Source organism: Hyperolius riggenbachi, chromosome 6 (assembly GCF_040937935.1).
Source record: "Hyperolius riggenbachi isolate aHypRig1 chromosome 6, aHypRig1.pri, whole genome shotgun sequence".
Taxonomy (NCBI): domain Eukaryota; kingdom Metazoa; phylum Chordata; class Amphibia; order Anura; family Hyperoliidae; genus Hyperolius; species Hyperolius riggenbachi.
This window is the reverse complement of record NC_090651.1, coordinates 152,202,391-152,226,095: the sequence shown is the minus strand read 5'-3', so window position 1 is coordinate 152,226,095 and position 23,705 is coordinate 152,202,391. Positions and strand designations below refer to the sequence as shown.

Sequence of the window (23,705 nt, the reverse complement as noted above, 5' to 3'; positions counted from 1 at the left end):
CATGCGAATTCGCATAGAAACAATGGAAAAGCACACCAGCACTGCCATGGTTAAATTCGCATACATCGTCATCCATGCGAATTTACCACGGCGATTCGCACCGTACAAGTGGAAATGCAGCCTTAAGCTGGCCACTAACGGTCCAATTTCTAGCGAAAAATTGTCCGAGCGATCAGAAATTCTGATCGGATTGGTTGTAAATAATCTCCATTGGTGGACACAATCGATTATGAACGAGTGAAAAAAATGTTGCCCGAATGAATTTTCGTCTAACGAAAATTTGGATTTTCTTGGTGGTCGTGATAGATAGGAAGCAATGATTGGTTAGGTGATGGTGTAGTGAACGATTTTTCGTCCAATCAAAATTTCTGATCGCTCGAACAATTTTTCGCTAGAAATTGGACCGTTAGTGGCCAGCTTTAGATAGATCTGTTACAATGCAGTACTGTAAACAGGCCCATAGAATTGAATGGGCAGTGAGTTGTCATGCAGAATTATTCTGCAACAGAACTGAGCACTGTGAACTAGCCAACAGTTTTGCCCTGCATAAGATTTCCGTTGGGAACCCATATTAACTTTTTTTTTTGCATTGCATTTTTAAAAGCACAAACATATGCATAATAATGATAGTAGCAATGACAGAGGCTGAAAATGGAAACACAGACAAGAATGCACACACTCTGTAATGCCATAGTGAGAGTATAGAACGCAGCCTTCTTGTTAATTTAGTGGCTGGACAGTTTGTGGTGATTGAGGAATGGTCTATCTATATATCTTATACATATATAAAAAGGGTATACGTTTATGGGTATATATAATGTGGTATGGGTATATATATGTGTGTGCTTTTTTCCCTTTGATGCTGCTGTTTTTTCTTCTTTCTTTCAGATGCTGGGCGGACTCTAGGAGTCTGTGAGGAGATTTGGTTGCTGAGCAGAGGTGAGAGGTTTCTCTCAGTTGATTGGCAGCTGTCATTTGGAGTTTCAGCTGCCCAATCATAGAAGGGATTACCTCAAACCTGTGATGCTCTGGCTAATAAGTTTCTCCAGTTTCTAGTCAGGCAAGCTGGAAGCACCCACCCACCCGTCCCTTTTGTTCAATGGTTTCGCTGTCGTAGGCGGATTGACTTTATTGGCGGTTAAAGTCACCCACGATTGTGGATTGACTAACTGATATTGGACATTTATGACTGTTTAGTGGAGGAGGTACACACACTAGCACAAGGAAACAGGCTATCCCTAGTATAGTGGAGGGGAGGACTGACTCCAAAAGGAGATTGTGGCGCACAGAGCCGGTGCAGATCCGACAGCCACAAACAATACTTTTGCGATAACGTCTCAGCGCAAGGTAGCGCTGAGCGCATAAACCAGAACTGAGGAGATCAGGACAGGTAGACAGAATGAACGCTTGCTAGCTAGCCGCTACTTAGTGACAGCAAGCGTCCACAACAGAACAGACTGGAATGAGGCAGCCAATGCGTTTGCAGCGATGGCGTGCCTCACAAAGACAGGACAGGATAGTCAGGAAATAGCAGGATCAAGATAGATGAACGTAACACAGACAAAAATACAATAAGTATGTTTTCCTAGCGTATTACAATTACAGCTATCAATGAAACTATTTGTAACGTCTGACTAACATATGTATATATCGGCAATGAACCGATATATGACATAAGCAGGAACACTGACTTAGACTGGAGCAATACAGGGAACAGGACTCAGAAGGATTCTTTATCTCTTCGCAGAGATGAACGCAATCCACAAATGGTAACAGAACAGGATTCAGAAGGATTCGTTATCTCTTTGCAGAGATGAACGCAATCCACAAACGGTAACAGAACAGGATTCAGAAGGATTCGTTATCTCTTTGCAGAGATGAACGCAATCCACAAACGGTAACAGAACAGGATTCAGAAGGATTCGTTATCTCTTCGCAGAGATGAACGCAATCCACAAAAAGAACCAGGAGCAGGGTACCTACCTCAGCACGGGTGATCACGGTACGCGCAACCTACCAAAACGTGCTGGAAAGCTGACTAACTGCACACAGGATATAAACAGTTCGTGTACGTATACATTAGCGACACTGATGTATCAACGTAACACGAATACAAGGAAAATAATAAACGTGCTGGTATGCATATATATTGGCAATGAACCAATATATGATGCAAAGACCAGCGAAGTATCTTTAGAACAAGAAACACGATCGGGGGCTGAAGCGACAGCAAGACAGGCTTAAACTGAAGCTATAAAAACCCGAGGAGTCCTGCAGGAAGCAGATCTTTATACTGAGGTCATCCAATGGGAGCAGACATGCAGATTCCCACACAGGTGAAGGATAATCAGTCACAAGCTGACAGCAGGGAAAGGCAGACAAAGCTATGCAGCTTGCATGGAAAGAGATCAGAACTACCTGAGCTGCAGCACTACTACTTCCAGCAATACCTGCTGCAGCAGCGATCATGACACTAATGTTACCAATTATGTTTCAAATGATTCCTTTTGAAAGTAAATAAATAAATAATTAAATAATTTCTAAACTGCAATAAACAGAGCCTACGGCCAATTTTATCCAAGCTGGTTGTCTGTGTTTTATTAATTATGGTTTGCATCTTATCATGTCAGTGCCACTTAAATTACCATGCACTCAACAACGCACTGATTGTAATTATGTGTGGGGGTATTCTCATGGCCGGATTTGTACATCTTACCGCCCAAGGCCGACTATTACCAGCCGCCCCAACCAAAACCGTATCCTACCACCTCTCTCTACACACACACCCACCCAAACATTTTTGGGCCGCTGGTGTCCTCTATTGCGGCTAGTGCCGAGGTCTCCATGGCAATATGAAGTGAATCAATCACGTCACACGGGGAACTGGTCAATCAAGCGATCTACAGGTGATGGGCGTGGTGGGAGCTATCCACCACACACACATTGTCAAAAGTGGCTCACAATTGGACATTGGGTGGGGTCAGCAACACGTAAAAGTGAGTCCTGTACCCACTGCTGTCTCCAGGGTAACAGCGCTGGCCAATCAATAATTAAGAAATGGGTACTGTGAGAGGCTGCCTTCTGTATTCTGTACTATTTGCTGGTGCTGCCCCTGGTCCTTTCATCCCCCACACCAAGTGCGTGAGACCCGGCCTTCTGTAACTGCCTGCAGCTGCTGCTATGTCATTGGACAAGGCCTGGCTTTTTGCTAGTCACACACTGTTCACAAACGTTTGGTTAACGGACTGCAGCTGCCTGTAGCACTGCACAGGCAGATGCCAGCTGGTACTAATAGTGCAGTTATCCTGACCCCTTTCATTTGTTTGGACACTTGCAAATAATGCCCTGCAAATAATGCCAACTGTCTGCAGGCCGCCCCTTGTTTATCTGGTGCCCTAGGCCATGGCCTATGTGGCCTTGCCAGAAATCCGGCCATGGGTATTTTAAATGTACAAAGTGTAAGGCTTTCCTTCAGGTATTGGGGCATGCATGAAAACGTATTATGTATTAAATGTATACATTTAATGTGAAACTATTGTAACTATGTTTAATTTTGTTCTTTAGCAACATACAACTGGCTTTGAAGAGTGCATAATAATGTAATCTGTTTCAGCAATACATTTTTTTCAGCTGCCTTTTTATGCTTTTGAACCTTGTTGAATTCTTGGTATGGGGTTTCTATCATATAATATAATAATCTGTGTGCTGTCATTTTATGTTTTTGCTATTTTTGTGATATGTGCTATGATTTAATGTGTGTGTCTTTGTATGAATGTAACCTAAATTTGGATTGTGTTGTTTCTTTTCGCCCTAGTTATGCCTTTATCAAGAATTATTGAGCAAACTGCAGATTTGTAAGCATTTAAGCACCGGGTAGCATGGTAGTGTAGTGGTTAGCTCTCTCGCCTTGCAGGGTTGGGTCCATGGTTTGCATCCCAGCCAGGCCACTACTGGCAGGGAAATAGTATGCTCTCTCTCTGTGGCTGCATAAGTTTCCTACCATATCCCAAAAACATACAAATAAGTTAATTGGCCCTAGACTATGATACATACAGTACAATGCACAATACATACATAGACATATGACTATGATAGGGATTAGATTGTGAGCCCCTCTGAGGGACAGTTAAGTGACAAGACAATATACAGTGCTGTGGAAGATGTCTGTGCTATTTAAATACTAAATATGAATATTTGAATGATCTTCCTCAACAAAAAAAAAAAAAACTTTTGAAAAGTAAGCAATACAATTAATTAAATATTATTGGACATAAAGTTTTCATACTTTTACTATCAACACATTAAGTTGCCCAGATCTGTACATAAAACCTAACTTGGAACTGTTGAGATAGAAACAGAGACTAAGGGCCATATCCTATTCAAGGTGATAAGTAGCTTGCAGATGCGAGCTACTTATCACCTTGCCATCGCGCGGGATTACCGGCAAATCCTATTGCCCATATCCTTCGCGCGATGGCCGATCGTTAGGGAGCATTACTCAGGCGAAAGCCTGAGCGATGCTCCCTTTTACCGAGCGATGGGGAGTGAGGTTTACGCTGTGGTGCTGTCCATCAGCACCACGGCCTCACTCCCCACACATGCGCACTCGCCCGCCGCCATCTTCCGCCGCTGCATCTGGGGGTCTCCTTTAATAAGGAGACCCCCAGAGCTCTCCGTCGGGTAGCCGCACAGTTTAGAAGCCCCCGTGCAGCTCTGCACCGGCACCCCTGCATACATACCGCCGCAGATCACCCGCCGCCTCTCGCCGCAAAATCCGTCGCGTAATTACAGTGTATCTAACACTGTAATTACTGTCGGCATAGAAGGAGCCCGGGCAAAGCATCTTTGAATCTGCAGCCTGGGCTCCCCATTGGTCCGCTGTCTGAGCCATTTTATTGGTTTAGACAGCGGACCAATGGGGAGCCCAGGCTGCAGATTTAAAGATGCTTTGCCCGGGCTCCTTCTATGCCGACAGTAATTACAGTGTTAGATACACTGTAATTACGCGACGGATTTTGCGGCGAGAGGCGGCGGGTGATCTGCGGCGGTATGTATGCAGGGGTGCCGGTGCAGAGCTGCGCGGGGGCTTCTAAACTGTGTGGCGACCCGACGGGGAGCTCTGGGGGTCTCCTTATTAAAGGAGACCCCCAGATGCAGCGGCGACGACGTGCGTTAGCTAGTTTAGACCTGCTTTTTGCAGGTCTAAGCTAACGCTCATGTCTGCCGGGAAGCATCGCTTCCCGGAGACATGATAAGGGTAATTGGATTCGGTGTTAAGAACTCGCTGGGCGATTATATCGCCCAAGCGAGTTCTTTTCCGCCTGGGGGGGTCTAAAGTTTTATTAGATTAGGCGATGCCCCCATCGCCTAAGTTAAGAACTCGCCAGTGCTTAGCGCTGGCGAGTTCAGCAATAGAATATAGCCCTAAGAGAGAGTATAGCTCCAAAAGAGGTGCAATTCCTCCAAAAAAGATTGGGACGGTTGGGAGCTATGGTTAAATGATGATGCATATACAGTAGGTACCTTACCTGCAAAAACCACACACAAAAAAAATCTAGTAGCAGTGCTCTGGAGTCATAACTGGGCATTAGGATGAAACTCAAGTTTCATTTTCTGTGATGATGTTTACCTGTGATCACGGTTGTTGTGAGACTGCTCCCGCTGCTACACACATCATTATAGGCTATTACAGCAGCACTGTAATTGTATCCACACTGTACACCTCTGATGTCACAGCTTGTGGCTGTTGTGTTACATGCCAGTGTAGTCCCATTCCCATCAGTCAACATTCCAGTATAATAATCCGCTCCTGAGGCTGCAGCCCATGACAGAGTCACAAAGTCCCATGCACATGTAGGTGTTGTTGTCAGTGACTTGGGTACACAGGGATCTAGAGAGAGAAAGGACAAAATATATTTATAAACCCCATAAAAAGAATAAATGCATTAACCTGCATTCCTCACAAGATTGCCTCAGGTAGCAAAAAGTCTATAATCGGCCCTGTTCAGCGCAGTGAAAAAAAGTCTAGCTTGCAGAATTTTGGTGCACCGTATGCACAACCACATTCACTTGTATTACATGGCACTGCCCTGTACCACACTGCATCACTTTTAGAGGTAATATGAGGCCATGCTGAGCAGTATGTGTCACTCAGCAGCACAGCATTCCTTGTGAATGAGCCATAACACAGTCTATTAGGTGCTGTCAGGTAACTGTCTGCTAATAGCTGCTAATTTATGCAAGGCATTCATAAGTTATTCATATTTTTTCTAACTGAATGAATTTAGCTGGTGCAGAACTAATGAAAATGAGTGGGTCGCAGCTTAAATAAGTGATCACACTTATTATAATTCCAAAGCTTATGCAGAAGAGACGCACTAAGCAATGTTCCCCCTCAGTACACTTTATACATAGGCCCCCAAATTATATTATCCACATAAGCTCTATAACTGTAAAATATAAAATACATATGTATATATACATACATTTGTCCCTGAGTAAATGTACCGTAAATGTTTTATTTCCTACTTAGCTGTCACTTAAATTTAGTTTTGCAACCTGTCAGTTCTAAACCTCTTTCTGGCGGGTATTAAAAATAAAGAAATCCTGAGAATCCCCCATGAAAACCTGAGAATAATGCTGGGCATACACGGCTCGATTTTGATGCTCGTTTCCGCGCCTAATCGTTTTCCACACTCGATTGCAGGCGATTCTCTTATCTTCCGTTCATTTTTCTTATCTTTTCCCATTGTCCTCCATGAAGAATCGAGCACATAAACGATCGGGTGGGAGATCGGACATGTCGGAAATTATCTATCGAGTCATCTAAATGGCTCAGAATCGAGCCGTGTATTCCCAGCATAGGATTTGTAAGATCATAATACTTACTGTAAGAGACAGCTACATTGGAAGTAAAACAATGATAGTGCATTTAGTCTAACACTAATGTACCATACATTTATACTGTACATTTGATTTTTAAATTTTACAGTTTGGGGTTTGTTTGTTTTTGCCATAGTGCCCCTTTGCAAACAGAGATAGAACATAATTTAGCTTTTCTGTCACTTAATTGATTTGTGCAGATGCTGAAAATGAGTAACAAAAACTTTTGCTCAGTACTCTTTACTTATCCAGCAAGGTGTGGTGATGGTTAAACTTTATTCCAAACAAAGTATTGTTGCATTGGTTGCAGAGAAGTCAGTTTGAGTTTGCTGTCAGTTTTCTTAGCTGTCTGCAAATTGAAATGGAAACATGCATTTGATAGTATCAAATGCCGAAAACTAAATAATGATAATTTAAAAAAAATAGCACTTATTTTTTGGGCAATTTTATAATGGAAGTAGAGTTTTGTTTTAGTCTGTGGCACAATTAGGGGGAAAAAATAAATAGTGATGAACTTACCAGTGTGGAACTGAATGGTAGCACTGTCAATTTTACATTGATCTCCATTTGCAGTCACTGTAACACTATAAGTCTGACCACACTGCAGATGTTCCATGCTACACGAGGTTCCGCTTGTATTACAGAAATATTTATTTCCAGTAGCATTTTGCACTGTTACCGTGTAGTTGATGGCTCCTGGTGTTGTGTCCCATGACACGTCTGTTGTATTCAATCCACAAATGACCAATGTTCTTACATTTTGTGGAGCACAAGGAGCTAGAAATAAACAGAAAGAGGATGTGATTACAGTGAAAGATTCAGATCATCAAAAATAACCAAACTGAATCTAGTAATAAACGGTTGGATAGAAACCTAATCAGCCTGATTAATTCCTAATCAAAACCCGATTGGGGAGCAACTGTACTACATTGGAAATCTGTAACTGTTGAAATCAGACCTCAAATTAACCACTTGCCGACCGCGCACTCATACCGCGCGTCGGCAAAGTGGCAGCTGCAGGACCAGCGACGCAGTTCTGCGTCGCAGGCTGCAGGCTAATTAATCAGGAAGCAGCTGCTCTCGCGAGCGGCTGCTTCCTGTCAATTCACGGAGGGGGGCTCCGTGAATAGCCTGCGGGCCGCCGATCGCGGCTCGCAGGCTAAATGTAAACACAAGCGGAAATAATCCACTTTGTTTACATTTTTACAACGCTGCTACAGTAGCAGCGTTGTAGTAGATCAGCGATCCCCGGCCAATCAGCGGCCGGGGATCGCTGTCACATGACAGCGGGGAGCCTATTAGAGGCTGCACAGGACAGATCCGTTCCTGTGCAGCCTCTGATCTCTCGGGCAGGGAGGGAGAAGAGGGAGGGGGAGAATGTCGCCGCGGAGGGGGGGCTTTGAGGTGCCCCCCCCCCCGCCACCCACAGCATGCAGAAGCGATCAGACCCCCCCAGCACATCATCCCCCTAGGGGGGAAAAAGGGGGGGCGATCTGATGGCTCTGCATGCCAGCTGATCTGTGCTGGGGGCTGTAGAGCCCACCCAGCACAGATCTGAAAATACAGCGCTGGTCCTTAAGAGGGGGTAAAGGCTAGGTCCTCAAGTGGTTAATTGAGCCACTGCTCTGCTGACTTTGCATCAATTATCATGGTACAAAACTACCCTGGCATTTAAACCTCTGCCACCTATTTGACAATCAATTGTTACCATGTTTATGACTATTTCAGTGGATATAATCTCAGAAATTCATCGGAAGTTTATTAGCTGGTTATGTGCAGCATAACAGAGCAATTCTGTATATAACCAGGACATCGGGTAGGTGATCTCGGGAGTTGGGACCTTGACAGATGTGACACCACATGGTCGCCAACAGCTGCCTAACAGGAGGAATTAACTTTTAACTTTTCTTCTGTTTTTATTATACTGGTAATGTTTATGTTTTATACATACAAAATAAATACATTAAGGCACTTAAAAACTGCAATTGTTGTAATCAGTGGCGTACCTAGGGATTGTGACACCCGCTCAGCGCCGGGTTGGGGCGCTGAGTAGTGTTGGGCGAACAGTGTTCGCAACTGTTCGGGTTCTGCAGAACATCACCCTGTTCGGGTGATGTTCGAGTTCGGCCGAACACCTGATGGTGTTCGGCCTTTGAAGTTCGGGTTCGCCCCGAACTACTAATTGGCCGCCGAACAGGGCCCCTGTTCGGCCGAACAGGGCCCTGTTCGGCCGAATACTGCCCCCCTATGGGGTCGCAGGCATAAGGGGGGAGCATGCCCCGATCGCGGGGGGGGGGGGGGGTCGGAAATTCTCCCCACCCCCTCCGCTAGCGCTCCCCCCTCTGCCCGCTTCCCCATACAAAAGTTTCAGGAAGTACCGGTCCGGTGGTAGTGGGTGGCTGGCAGTGGGCGGCACTGTGAAGTGAGTGACTGAGGAGGAGGAGTCCGGAGAGTGACGCGTTGAGGGAGGCCGGGCAGCGGGCGGTTCAGCAGTAGTACCGTACTACTGTTGAACTGCCCGCTGCCTGGCCTCCCTCAACGCGTCACTCTCCGGACTCCTCCTCCTCAGTCACTCACTTCACAGTGCCGCCCACTGCCAGCCACCCACTACCACCGGACCGGTACTTCCTGAAACTTTTGTATGGGGAAGCGGGCAGAGGGGGGAGCGCTAGCGGAGGGGGTGGGGGGAATTTCCAACCCCCCCCCCCCCGCGATCGGGGCATGCTCCCCCCTTATGCCTGCGACCCCATAGGGCCCCCAAAAGCGGGATGTTCGGGGAGTTCGGGGTTCGGCCCGAACATGCCGAACATTGCGGCCATGTTCGGCGAACTTTCCCGAACCCGAACATCCAGGTGTTCGCCCAACACTAGCGCTGAGCGCATTGCTGCAAATTTTGAGAGATTTGGGGGTAAAAGGAGTCACCAGAATGTGGACGGAGCTAACCGTTATGAAACTCTGTACTCTACAGTGCTGCAGAAGATATCAGTGGTATATAAATACACAATAATAATATGGCAGGATATTAGACTATGACTATGGTATGATTAGATTGTGAGCTCCTCTGAGGAGCATCAGAAAAGGGGGACATACAAAAGATGGGGATGCATAGGAGGGGGGGATAAAGAGGTAGAGGCACAAGACAAAGAGCCTGGTGGGAAAGGAGAAATGTCAGGAAAGACTCTCACCAGGACTGCAGACATCACTAGTGCTGTTTGGCAAGGACATGCTGTTAAAAGAAGCCACTGAAATCTGAAAAGAGTAAAGGGGAAGACAACAGGGTGGGAGGGGGAGCTGGGAAAAGAGATAAGATTACCTGCAACCAAGCTAATCTAAATTGCCTGGAGCTTGCTTCTCTGCTCACTACAGAAGTCGGCTTTCAGTACCTGTGTCACTGGCTTCTGCAACAGCAGACTGCTCTGCATTATTGATTAAGTACTCTGATCAGGATAAATAATCAATAGTCTAGGGCACTCTGGTATTACAGCAGTCAGTGCACATGGCTACTAATGACAGGCAACTTCTGAAGCACTAAACACATCCTGCCGCCTCTCTCTGCTAATGTCCCATCTGCAGTACAGCAATCATTCTCTCTACTCACCCTGCTGCTCTGCACATTCACTCACTGCAGGCTGTGTATAGAGAGCGAGGAGACACATTGCTCATGGGACAGGAAGGGGGAGGGATGCCACAACTAGTGCAGGAAGTAATACAGTCCCCTGCACTGCCTGCTGCTATTTTCTTGAATGTTACCCAAACTATGATAAAAGGTCCCAGGTGGAAGAACACAGTGACTGAGCACCACAGCAGCACCGGTAGCTATGGCTACACCCGGTGCTGTGAGCACCTGCAGCCTTATGGTAGGTATGCCACTGGTTGTAACTATCTGTTTTTAAAGGTTAAAATGAGGTATAGTGATAACAGCAATAGCAAGCACTTTTTCAAGCTTCTTTTACCAGAGTAGATGGTGGTTTGGTTGTTGACCGTGTTACACTGGGAGTTGGATGCTGTGAGTGTCACACTGTAGATGTGTCCACACTGCAGGTTATCAATGTCACAAGTTGTAGTGTTGGAAGTGCATGTACCACTCCAGCCATCTGTCCCAGTCATCACCACTCCATAGGAGGAAGCCCCCTGTGCAGGACTCCATAGCATAGATGCTGTGCTGGTTCCACAATGTAGCTGTGCTGTGATATTTGTAGTGGTGCACGGAGCTGTAATACAACATAATGAGATCAATATAAACTTTATGGTAACATCCATTACTCTTCATTAAAAAAACCTGTCATAACTGTATTTTTGCAAAGCTTTATACTGGCTGTATTATGCTGGGCATACATGGATGCAATTATGCACCGGATCGAGCCGCTGGCTTGATCCTGGTGCATCCCAGCTCGTCCCCGCCGGCGCCTGTATCGATCCTCGCTCGTCCCCACGGGTGCTCCTTATCTTCCGCTTGATTCCCCGCTATTGTCCGCCCGCGGGGATCGAGCGGGGAATCTATCCGGCGGGTCATCGGACCTGTCGGATATTATCAATCGAGCCATCAGCGACTCGATTGATAAGCAAGAAACTTACCGTGTATGCCCAGCATTAGTCTGAACATTAATATGCCTTCTATTGCCTCCTTAGCGTAATCTAATTATAAAATGGCTTTATCTTCAGCCCTGGGCTGTTTGCAAACCAGTGGATCCCCAGTGCTGATAAATGTCAAGCCAAAGCCATCCATGGCTGGGTCAACACTCTATAGGCCTTATGCTCAGGGAGTGCACGGCAATTTCACCGCTACTAGCACAGGGGGATCACCGGCTATTAACCCATTAGCGGCAAGTGCGTTACACATTGCCATGTGCCGCACGCTACCATAGCAATGCGTGCGTTAAACGCTTGTGGCGATAGTGAGTTAATGGCCGGTTCTCCCCATGCACTAGTAATAGTAAAATTAAATGCACTTTGGTGCATCAGTCCCTATGGCCCTATAATTCCCTGTTTCTCCTTGATGTTATTTTCACACTTAATCAATAAAAAATGCCCTTTATACCACCAGCAATGCATGTTGGATTAATATGGCTCTGTACAAATTAACAAGCTAATACAACATTGCATTCCAGCGGTTCTGGGGGTGTGTTTAGCTTCTAAGGGCAACAATGGTTAATTTGCATATATTCAGCAGTGATGCACTGGGAGACATCTCAAGCTCACTCCAACCTGAATTATCGCAAATTCTTTCTGTTTTAAGAAAGCAAACTTTTGTTTTCCATAGCATTTGAGTAAAGGGGCTTTTAGGACCATTGTAGCCCCTTACACACTCCAATGAGTTCTGGGTCACCATGAGCTTGCTGGTTAGTCTGTAACACCAGCAAGCAAGACAATACACTGAGTAATTTTGTTAGTTTTTGATAGTAATTTTTCACCTACTTTTTCAATTGCAGAGTAAAAATGTGAATTGCCTATGGGCCTACGTATGCTGTGGGGCAGGGCTGCCAGGCAACTGGTATTGTTTATAAGGAAATACATATGGCAGCCTCCATATCCCTCTCATTACAGTTGTCTTTTAAGTTATTTCTTTAATTGCTAAGTGCTAAAAAGTTATTTTATAGAGAAGATTAAATTATCTCCTACAATAAAAGTGAATTGAATAAGGGCCTTAGTACATTTGTTAGTACATTTGCTTTGTTTACCGCAGAGACAAGTGTGGTCCCTGCTTTAAACCCAACTATGGTAGGTTGTAAATGATTGAGATTAGGTATGTGTCATTCACCTACTACAGACACTAGTGTACGGGGTGTGATGGTCAGAGCAGATGTCTGCTTGGTTCTGGCCTGGATGTGAAGGAAAAGGTCCTGGATAATGACTATTGCTGCAATTTAGAAACAACATTATCTGGTAGATTAGTTTGGGATCCAGGGCTGGCGTGTATTGGGAGAAGGGTGGGCCTTACACGCCACTCCTCCAAGTCCAGGCCTGAGTTTGGCAGAGAGGGTGTTAATGGATTCACCTGTGTGAATATGGATAAGTACCTGCATCAGGCAGGATGCAGTGGGCTGTATGTGGAGCAAGCAGGCTCCGGGAAGGCTGTGTAGCCAAGAGGGCTGCCAGGCCAGTAGCAGCAGGGAAGCTGCTGATGTGGAAGTGCTGGAGGGGAGGTGGACTACAGTACTGGAAAACCAGGAGAAGCCTGGGAAAAGGTGAGTGACACCAGGACTGTCATTAGGCCCGTGGCAGGGTGTCACTGGAAAGCCAGTGCGGCTGAAGAAGGCTGTATAATTTTGTGCTGTGCCGACAGTGTGATTACTGCATACTCAGAGTGGTCTATTTTGTTGCTGTTTATGGACATTGTTGCATTGGTGCACGTTAGCCTCCGAGGAAGCAAGGCTCACCCCATTGCGAAACGGTCGTAGGGCCGTGCACCCTCTGGCGCCCACAGATGCCTCCCCACTCCAGCAGAGCACGATAAGTACATCATCATTTTTTCACGTGTACACATGTCCTTGTGCAACCACTGTGATTTCAACTTTTGTACACCTGCTGCTTGCATTAAAACTACAGTGCCAGACTTCTTTGCTTCTCCTTTTTGTTATGGACATTGTTTGACTGACAATAAAGCGGAATTGTTTTATTTTTTTACCCTAAAAAGACTCACTGGCTGGTGTGTTATGACCCTTGATGCTGCTGACCTACTGTACCATTGAGTTAAAAAAACCCAGAATATCACAGGGGTTAAAGTGGACCTAAACTCTTGCAAAGCCCAAAAGGAAAACACAGAGAAATGCACCCTGTATGTATTTAGAAAGTTAAGCCTGTCTAATTCCTGCTCATATGCGTCTAATCACAAGTTGTAATTTGATCTCTCCCCTGTGTCACACGACTGCCACAGCAGGGAAGGCAGATAAGCTCATTTGAAAGTATAGGATGTTAACAATATGTCTGCTTCCATGAATCAGGAAGTGGAAACAGTGCAGATTTATTTTAGGATTTGTATCAGCTGTAACAAAAAATGTTTTGTTATTTTTGTTTCAAGCTTAATATGCTGTTGCGTATCTTTTAGAGCAGAGAGGACGTTCTGAGTTCAGGTCATCACGAAGGATGATGGGGAATAAAATGATCCACCAGCTTCTTACATCTCTGCAAACATACTTTACAAATTACAAGGGAGTTGTGCAGACTGAAGCATGAAGCTCCTGTCACTGCAGCAAAAGAAATGAGACTCCAACATAGGTGGAACACATCTGTGAATTTCAGTTGGCTATATTGGTGTCTTGGTTTTATTTGACTTAAAGGGGCACTATGGCGAAAAATTGTAACATTTAAAATATGTGCAAACATATACAAATACGAAGTACGTTGTTTCCAGAATAAAATGAGCCATAAATTACTTTTCTCCTATGTTGCCGTCACTTACAGTAGGTAGTAGAAATCTGACAGAAACGACAGGTTTTGGACTAGTCTATCTCTTCATAGGGGATTCTCAGGGATTTATTTATTTTCAAAAGCACTTAGTGAATAACAGTTGCTCTGTCTAACTGCCAAAAAACTGTGTAGTGAGCAGGGAAGCTGGCCAGCATCATTGTTTAAATCATTTTTAGGGAATATCTTTATAAAGAATAAAAGCCTTGCTGAGAATCCCCTATGAAGAGATGGACTAGTCCAAAACCTGTCACTTCTGTCAGATTTCTACTACCTACTGTAAGTGACAGCAACATAGGAGAAAAGTAATTTATGGCTCATTTTACTCTGGAAGAAACATACTTCTTAGTTGTTTGCACATATTTTAAATTTTACAATATTTCGCCATAGTGCCCCTTTAATAAAGGTTTACATGCTCTTCTAAATTTTGGCACAGATTTCAGCACGATTAACCCATTATTGCAATCAAGATAAAAGCTGAGGTTTCACTGAAATTTCAAAAAAGTGTAGTGTAAAAACTAAATTTATAATAATTCAATACTATTATATCAGAATGTGCTGTTGTTTCTCAAGCCTTCATATATCAGAGGCCTCACTCAATACTTCCAGCTCACATTTTATTAACCCTCCTGGCGGTTTGCAAAAAAATCGCCAGGGGGCAGCAAATCTTTTTTTTAAATTTTTTTTTTTTTTTCATGTAGCGAGACAAAGTCTCGCTACATGATAGCCGCTGTTCAGCGGCATCCCCCCAGCCCCTCCGATCGCCGCCGGCGATCGGAGATCCGGAGATCCCGTTCAAAGAACGGGATCTCCCGGAGGGCTTCCCCCGTCGCCATGGCGACGGGGCGGGATAACGTCACCGACGTCATCGACGTCGTGACGTCAAAGGGGATTCCGATCCACCCCATAGAGCTGCCTGGCACTGATTGGCCAGGCAGCGCACGGGGTCTGGGGGGGGGGGGGGCGGCTGCGGCGCGACGGATAGCGGCGGATCGGCGGGTAGCGGCGGCGATCGGGCACTGCACGCAGCTAGCAAAGTGCTAGCTGCGTGCAGCAAAAAAAAAATTATGCAAATCGGCCCAGCGGGGCCTGAGCGGTGCCTTCCGGCGGCATAGCCCGAACTCAGTTCGGGCTTACCGCCAGGAAGGTTAATCTGTTAAGATCACATAGGAAAGGCTGTACAATTTCAGTACTAAGAAATAATAACGTGCTTATGACCCTCCCATGTACCTGTTTGGAACGTATTTCCTCCTAAGCTGACATTGACTTCATGGGTATTGAAGGCTGTGACAGTTACATTGTAGCTCTCTCCACACTGAAGTCCTCCAATGTCACAGGTGGAATTGGTTGTCTCACATGTGTAACTGTTCCCATGTGATGATTTAATAGTAGACGTGAAATGTACAGATCCAGTGGGCTTTGTCCAATATAGCTTAACCACATCAGAGTTACAGGAGTAGAATATTGTCAGGTTTTTGGGTGAACAGGAGCCTTGAGAAGACAAAATCGATTTGTTTTTATGCAAGAATGATGTATCAATTCTTAAGTTAGACTAATTCAGACAAAACCAAATCTTTCATGGGCACACAAATCTTACATCCTTGGAGTAGGGTGAAATTTTGTTCCGTACTGCTGCAGACCTCATTCTGTGTCACGACTGCCACAGTGTAGTCCTCCCCACATGGCACATTCTGCACCCAGCAGGATGTTGTCTGACTGCTGCAATTGTATCGGTCTCCTTGAGGTCCAATCAGAGCAGGTGTATAATTCAAAGCTCCACTGGACTGGCTCCATGATACAAGTGCTGAGTTACTAACACAGTCCATGGCTGTGTTAACACTGCCAGGCACACACGGAGCTGTAGATTGCACAGTAAACAGTAATTAGTCACTTTATTCTAGGTCCAAGGATAGTTTTAAGTACAAGAAACATAATTAGGCAGCACGTTCCCATAATTAGGCAATATTTCACATCTGTAGGTTGGGATTTCCTTAAAGTTCCCCACCTTAAACCACCAAACATAAGTGGGAAGAGTCATTCGTTTCTTAAAATAAAAACACCAAAGATAATTAGGCAGGGTACCCCCATAAATCCCCGAAAAATAATGCCCTTTGGTGTGTAGTCCAGCCTAATAGGGTATGCCCTTGGTTGTCTAGTGCCTCCTGTCCCCACATATAGCCTTCCCTCATAGCTTTCCTGGTGTCTAGTGCTTCCCCCTCCCTCCTTAATATATATTCCCCGGTTGTGTTTAGTGCACCTACCACATAGATTGCCTGTTGGTGTTTTGTACCCCCCCCTCTCCCCATATAGCTTAACTGGTGGTGCTTAGTAGCTCCCATCCCCCAAGGGGGCCACTAAACACCACCAGTTAAGCTGTATGGGAGAGGTGAGCAGTGACAGGATGTCATGCATGGTAGCAGCTGAGAGGATCACTGCTTCTGCTGTGCTAAAGTCTGCATTCCGGGAAAGGGAAGGGGGGGGGGTTGTGCCATCTTCATTCTAAGTGGGGGTGCTAGGTTGGAACACAAGGCTCCAGCGGGACTCAGGAGTCAGCTTGGCTGGGCACCAGGCAGGCTACGAGCCCCATACACCAGTAAGGGTTCTGATGCCCTGGTGGCGGCCCTGCCATATGCCTTTGCCAATATTACCATAAATCTCTTAGCATGCATCTTTTTAGAAATTGTTATTTGATAGATATAGTCACCTGATCAGGAGCCTAGTCAGAGGTTTTCGTTTTTTACTATAAAAATTTGTAAAATGCCTTGACTAAAAGCTGGGTAATAATTAGTGATAAGTATATAATATTATAATAATTATATTATATAACTGATAATAATAGGCTAGTAGTAATAAGTACAGTAATGATATACAAGAAATGCAACTCCTGGGTAGACATCCACTTTAACTTAATTTCCTAAAAAAGAGGCAGATTTTGCTACTAAGTCCTTTAGGAATGAATAATTATAAGCCACGCTCACAGTGGCTGTTGCGTTGTTTCCGTGACAGGCAGGAATGCAACGGATTGGGAAAGTGGTTATGCTCGTGTTGGGTCTTGTACAGTGAAGCATACAGCCAATGAAAAGTATGCTTCGCTTTTACTAATAATATGCACATTTAGCAGTAAAACACTGCATGCAGTGCGTTACGATGCGGCAACCTGTTATAGACAAAACAAATAACATTTATATTGCACTTTTCTCCTGGCGGACTCAAAGTGCCAGAGGTGCAGCCACTAGAGCACGCTCTATAGGCAGTAGCAGTCTTAGGGAGATCTGCCCATGGTCTCCTCCTGAATATGTGCTGGCTTACTGAACAGGAGGAGCCGAGATTCGAACCCAGGACTCCCAGGTTGTTGAAGGGTTTTAACACTTATTTATCATCACAATTTCACTTACAAGTCACAGTGGCATTACCCACATAATATATGAACAGATGCAGGCTAGGAGGAACTGCATTAGTAAACCATATGCATTCTCTGATACTTACCAGTCAAGATCTTTATGGCATTGCTGGATGGACCACCACAGTTACTGTTAGCAGCTGCTACTGTCACATTAAACTGTTGTCCACACGGTAGGGTAGGAATAGTGCAGTTTGTTTGTGAAGAATCACAAGTTCTTTGTCCACCATCAGAAGCTATAAGATAGGCAGTGTAATAATCTACACCAGTACCTTGATTCCAAGAGGTAAGTAAATTATTTGTAATGCAGTCTATCACAGCATGGACTTGTTGTGGAGTGCAGGGAGCTGTAGAGGGAGATACACAGAAGGCTGTCAATAATTTCTCTAAATGTTTCTTGCTTCAAAATATAACAAACTTCAAACTTGATACACAGAGATGATTGAAAGTTTGTGACCCCTTTAAATTTTTATTTTTTTATTTCTATTATCTAATTTTTATATGAACTTGACTGACAATTTCTAGAAGTAAATGATAAAAAGTTGGTAAAACAAGGGAGTTTTGGTCATGAATTTACTGGGAAAAAATATTCCATAATGTATTGGCATGGGGCAAATATAAGTTATCCATACCCTCAGTTTTTTATGTGACCCCCTCATGTAGCAGAAATAGCAACTAAATATTTGCGGGAACTATTAATCAGCACTGCGCCTCGAACTGGAGCAATCTTAGCCCATTACCCCTTACAGAGCAGCTTCAGATGTTGGTGGGTTTGGATGTTTCCTAACATGAACTGCTTGCTTTAGGACTTTCTAAGGCATTTCAGTTGGGTTAAGGTCAGGACTTTCACCTGGCCATTCCAGGATATTTATTGTGGTATTCCTTGGTAGAATGACTTTTGTGTTTGAGATTGATGTCTACATGATACACTGTCTCTTAAGTTTCATTTCATGGACAGATGTCTTGTCATTTCCTTTAGAATTCCCTAGTAGAATTCGGAATGTATTAGTCTATCAATGATGTCAAGTCATCCAAGCTGAGAAAAACAGGCCTAATCCAGAACACTCCCACCACCATGTTTCACCGCTGGGATAACACTCTTCTTCTCTCCATGCTGGAATGCTGTGTTTTTGTTTCACCAAATGCACCACTCCTCATTCAAGCCAAAATGTTCCATTTTGGCTTCATTCATCCACCAAACATCATTCCAGTATCCTCCTGAGCTGTCCATATGATCTTTGCCAAACTGGCGGTAGAAAATATTTTTTGAGGAGGAGCATTGGCCTTCTCCTTGCTAACCTGCCATACACACAGAGCTGGATTTCTGGCAAGGCCATATAGGCCATGGCCTAGTGCACAAGAAAAGTGACCCTTAATTAGGGCGACTGAAGGGCATTTATGTTTTGTGTGGGTGCAAACTCCTTGTCAGAGCGCTCACCACCCAACTGCACTATGATTTATTACAGCCGGCGGCTGCACTCTCCTCCACGGCTCCACACTAGTAAGCACAAGCAGCCCACAGCTCTGTTACAAACGTACATGGCATGAGGCAGCTGAACCCGATCTGTCCACAGCTGCCCTACATCAGAGAATAGTGGGTGGCTGCAGACAGATCAGGTCTGGCTGCCTAATGCCATGTAACAGAGCTGTGGGCTGCTTGTGTTTACTAGTGAGTAGCTGTAAAGGAGAGTGCAGGTGGACCTCCAATGAAATAGCCTAGATCCGGTGGTTGGAATAAATCATAGTGCAGTCGGGCGGCAGGCGCTTTGACAGGGAGTTTGCACAAAGCTAAAGGCAAGGGCAGGCTTGTGCTGGGTCAGACTCACGTGCTACAAGAACCCAGCGGGCAGAGGCAGCAAACACACAGCCTGCAGCTCATCCGACAGCATGGCCTGCATTGGAGAACTTCCTGATGAGATGATGGTCACATGGCAGCTTTTTGTTTCTTCTGCCCTCCCCTCTGAGGTAACTTTGTAAACAATGCAATCAGTCGATGCTGGGATTGAGTTTATTTGCCTGCGGGTTGGGGGTCGGTGGAGGCAGTACACAGGCCTGATTATCGGCCAAGGCAGTCATTATTGGCCACCTCAGCCGACTTTAGTCAGGTGTGTGTACCAGCCTTCAGATACATTTTTCCTCAGACACCTCCTTTGTTCAAGCCATGATACACATTTATAAGAGATTTGTCATACCGCTCAAATTATTTATACCAGCAATAACTTGCAAATATGTTATTGAATTTTCTTTGTTTTAATAACTAATACACAACCAAAATATACTTATTTTTGTTCCATTTGTTCCATCTAATTTTAACACTTTTTGGAAAATCAGATAATATTTTAGGTCACATTCATATAAAATGTATACAATTCAAAGGGTTTATAAATGGTCACTGTACCACTTCAATATGTTTTCACACCCTGAGAAACTACAGACATAATTTACTAAATGCCACCTTTTGACTGTAAAATCACAGACATCCCTAGTGACAAGGAGTCGCCAAAATTGGTAATGGTAAAGAATTATGCAGGTCAATTTATTTTCTGTTATATTCTAGTGCATAATATTCTGTTAACATGTAAATGCATAAAAGTTTCTGAATGCATTGTGTGCTGTGCTGAAAATCAAACATACAAAGTTATTCTAGAACAGCAGTTTAATTTCCATGCTTGTCTTGTAGACAATTTTTGAAAAAAAAGATATGAAATATATATTTTTCTCATGCCGCACTTCTATGAATCCCATGAATTTATACTGCTGAGTTACAGGAGGAGTCAACAGGATGGTGATCACTGCTGTGTTTATACTTTAACATTTGCAATGTCACTAATGGCCCATACTCACGGGCTACATTTGTGGCCTGTCGCTAGCACGCGGGAGCGTGTGCGCGACAGGCCGGCGACAGCTCGTCGCCAGGTCCCTCCGCATACACACGGCGGAGGGACCTGGCAACTGATGCGGCGGAAGCTGTCGCTGTTGTTCCTCCCCCCCGCCGGAAGCTCAAGGTATTCCATGCTTGTTGCTGTCGCTAGTCCACATACCCACATGCACTAGCGACAGTTGCGGCAGCAACTGTTGCCAGGCGATTGACCGCGCCAATCGCCTGGCGACAGCAGCGATGAATGACGGTTCGGGGTGCGCACCCGTGTTGCGCCTCATACTCACGGGCGACCTGTCGCCGCAACACGTGTGCGCCACGTGTTGCGGTGACAATTGTAGCCCGTGAGTATGGGCCATAACACCACTTGTATCTTAAGCCTGGTACACACCATGCAATTTCCCATCAGATCGATGGGTCGAATCGTTAATTTCCAGCAGGTCTGATCTTAGTTCCAATAATTTTTTTGATCACTTTTGTACAAAATCGATTAATTTCCGATCTTATTCAGATCAGACCTTCGGGAAATTATTGATTCAACTTGCCAATCTGGTGAGAAATTGCATGGTGTGTACCAGGCATTAGACAAGAACCTAGGTACTCAACACATGGCATGCATACAAGAACTCACAGCAAAGAAGATTTGCCATCAGAATGTTTTACTTTTTGTAGGGCTTCTGAGTGGCTCGATTGGTGATACGGTAGTAGGTGTAACAAATGTAGTAGTCGACTGGCACTGTAAGAGAAAACTTCAGCTTCCATTCCTTTTGTCACATAAGCAGGGGCGTTACTAGAGGGGGGCAGCCCCTGCAACCACAGGGGGGCCTAGAGCTGTAAGGGGGCCCCAACCACTACTTCACTTCCTCCTGATCATGTGTTTTTTCTTCAGGTAGTGGCTTCCCAAACTACTGTCTCTATACAGCACGCTGGCCATTCCCCTACAACAGGAGTCTATGGGGTTGATTCACAAAGGTTACTTATTTTTCACCTTAACTGTAAGGAGTGCTAATGCAGGAGATAAACGAATAAGGAGAGATAAAATTATGAGATAAATAGATAAGTAGAGCCAAACCATGAGCTATGTAAAATAAGGAGAGCTAAACCATGAGCTATGTAAAATAAGGAGAGCTAAACCATGAGCTATGTAAAATAAGGAGAGCTAAATCATGAGCTATGTAAAATAAGGAGAGCTAAACCATGAGTTATGTAAAATGAGGAGAGCTAAACCATGAGTTATGTAAAATAATGGGAGTTAAACCATGAGTTATGTCAAATAAGGAAAGCTAAACCATGAGTTATGCCAAATAAGGAGAGTTAAACCATGAGCTATGCCAAATAAGGAGAGCTAAACCATGAGGAGAGCTAAACCATGAGTTATGTAAAATAAGGAGAGCTAAACCATGAGTTATGCCAAATAAGGAGAGCTAAATCATGATTTAAGTTAGATAAGGAGAGCTAAACCATGAGCTAAGTTAGATAAAGAGAGCTAAACCATAATTTAAGTTAGATAAGGAGAATAAGGTAAATAATAAGTTAAGTCATTTAAGGAGAGATAAATTGTGAGTTAATAAATAAGGTGAGATAATTTAAGAGAAAAGCTTTGTGAATCAGGCCCTATAACTTCTTCCCATTTTATCAAGAAGACTGATGATGCACTTGAAATGAACAATTTGGTATGCTTGTTGCACTTCTGTTTCTCTAGTCACAAATAATTCTAATCTTGTGGGTGGACAATTTGAAAAGTTATTTATTTATATTACGCAGCACTGGACATTCGTTTAAGTTACAGACAATATTTAGGGGTGACACACAGCAATAACACAATACAGGAATACAAGAAAAACCAGATCACGCAGCACAGTATGAGTACAAGGTAATGCTTAGTCAGTCACTGGATGGGAGCAAGGGGATTAGGCAAGTTGTGTTCACTCAAATGCATAGCATGAGTGCACAGTAATGGAGGTGCATGATCAGGTAGGACACACAAGGAGGAGGACCCTGCCCGAAGGCTTACAATCTAGAGGGAGAGGAAGGGACACGAAAGGTAGGGGACCAGAGTTCAGCTGCAGGTTTAGAACACCAGTGAGGGGTGGTAGGCCAGAGTGGAAAGGTGAGTTTTGAAGGCTTTCTTGAAGATGTTGAAGGCAGTGCTGCCCTAATGGGTGGAGGTAGGAAGATCCATAGTGTTGGAGCAGCTCTTGAGAAGTCGTGGAGGCGTGCATGGGACTGGGTGATGCGGGGGGGGGGCGGTCAGGCAAAGTTCATTGGAGGAGCGGAGTGAGCGGCTAGGTGTACCTCTGAGTAAGATTGGAAATGTATGTTGGACAGGTTTTGTGGACATATTTGCAGGTCAGACACAGTATCTTGAATCTGACTCTGAACTGGATAGGAAGCCAGCGGAAGGATTCACAGAGGCGAGCCGCCGTGGTGGAGTGATGGGAGGAGTGGATAATTCATTCATGATGGACTGCAGCAGGGCAATTCGGGTCATAGGGAGACCAGACAGAAGGGTATTGCAGTAGTCAAGGCGGGAAATTATGGGGGCATGGATGGGGAGTTTGGTGGTGACAGAGGTCAGGAAAGGGCGGATCTTGCAGATGTTACAGAGGTAGAAGTTGCAGGACTTTGTGAGGTTTTGTATGTGGGAAGTGAAGGAGAGTGCGGAGTCCAGGGTGACACCCAGACAGTGGGCTTGAGAGGTAGGGCGAATGGTTGCGTGGTTAACAGTGACATGCACATCTGGGAGGTTCAGGGATGGCCAGGGTGGGAAGATCATAAATTCTGTTTTGTCCAGATTTAGTTTCAGGAACCTGGCGGACATCCAAGAGGAGATGGCTGATAGGCAGGAGGAGACCTTGTCTATAGTAGTGTTGGATGGTTAGCGGGGTGGAGGTAAATCTGGGTATCATCTACATACAGATGACAGTTAAAACCCATGCAGGAGATAATCTTGCCAATGGAGGATTTGTATAGGGAGAACAATAGGGGGCCAAGGACCAAGCCTTGGGGGACTCCCACCAAGAGGTGGTTGGGGGTGGATGAGGACTCATTGAAGGAGGTCATAAAGGAGCGGTTGGAGAGGTAGGATGAGAACCAGGCCAGGGCGGGGTCATGAATGCCCATGGACTGGAGGGACTGGAT

General features: G+C 44.8%; 1 protein-coding gene across 2 annotated transcripts in view; it reads right to left on the bottom strand.

The window, feature by feature from the left end:
• Positions 1-23,705, bottom strand: part of LOC137521174 (mucin-3B-like) — a 164,443-nt gene that overhangs the window by 87,848 nt on the left and 52,890 nt on the right. For both annotated transcript variants that reach the window (XM_068240097.1, XM_068240096.1), the window contains 6 exons: positions 17,773-18,033; positions 15,884-16,144; positions 15,517-15,777; positions 10,836-11,093; positions 7,402-7,659; positions 5,630-5,890 (listed from right to left, as the gene is read on the bottom strand). In XM_068240097.1, coding sequence (XP_068096198.1) covers positions 5,630-5,890; positions 7,402-7,659; positions 10,836-11,093; positions 15,517-15,777; positions 15,884-16,144; positions 17,773-18,033 — 1,560 coding nt within the window. The remainder of the gene's footprint in view (positions 1-5,629; positions 5,891-7,401; positions 7,660-10,835; positions 11,094-15,516; positions 15,778-15,883; positions 16,145-17,772; positions 18,034-23,705) is intronic.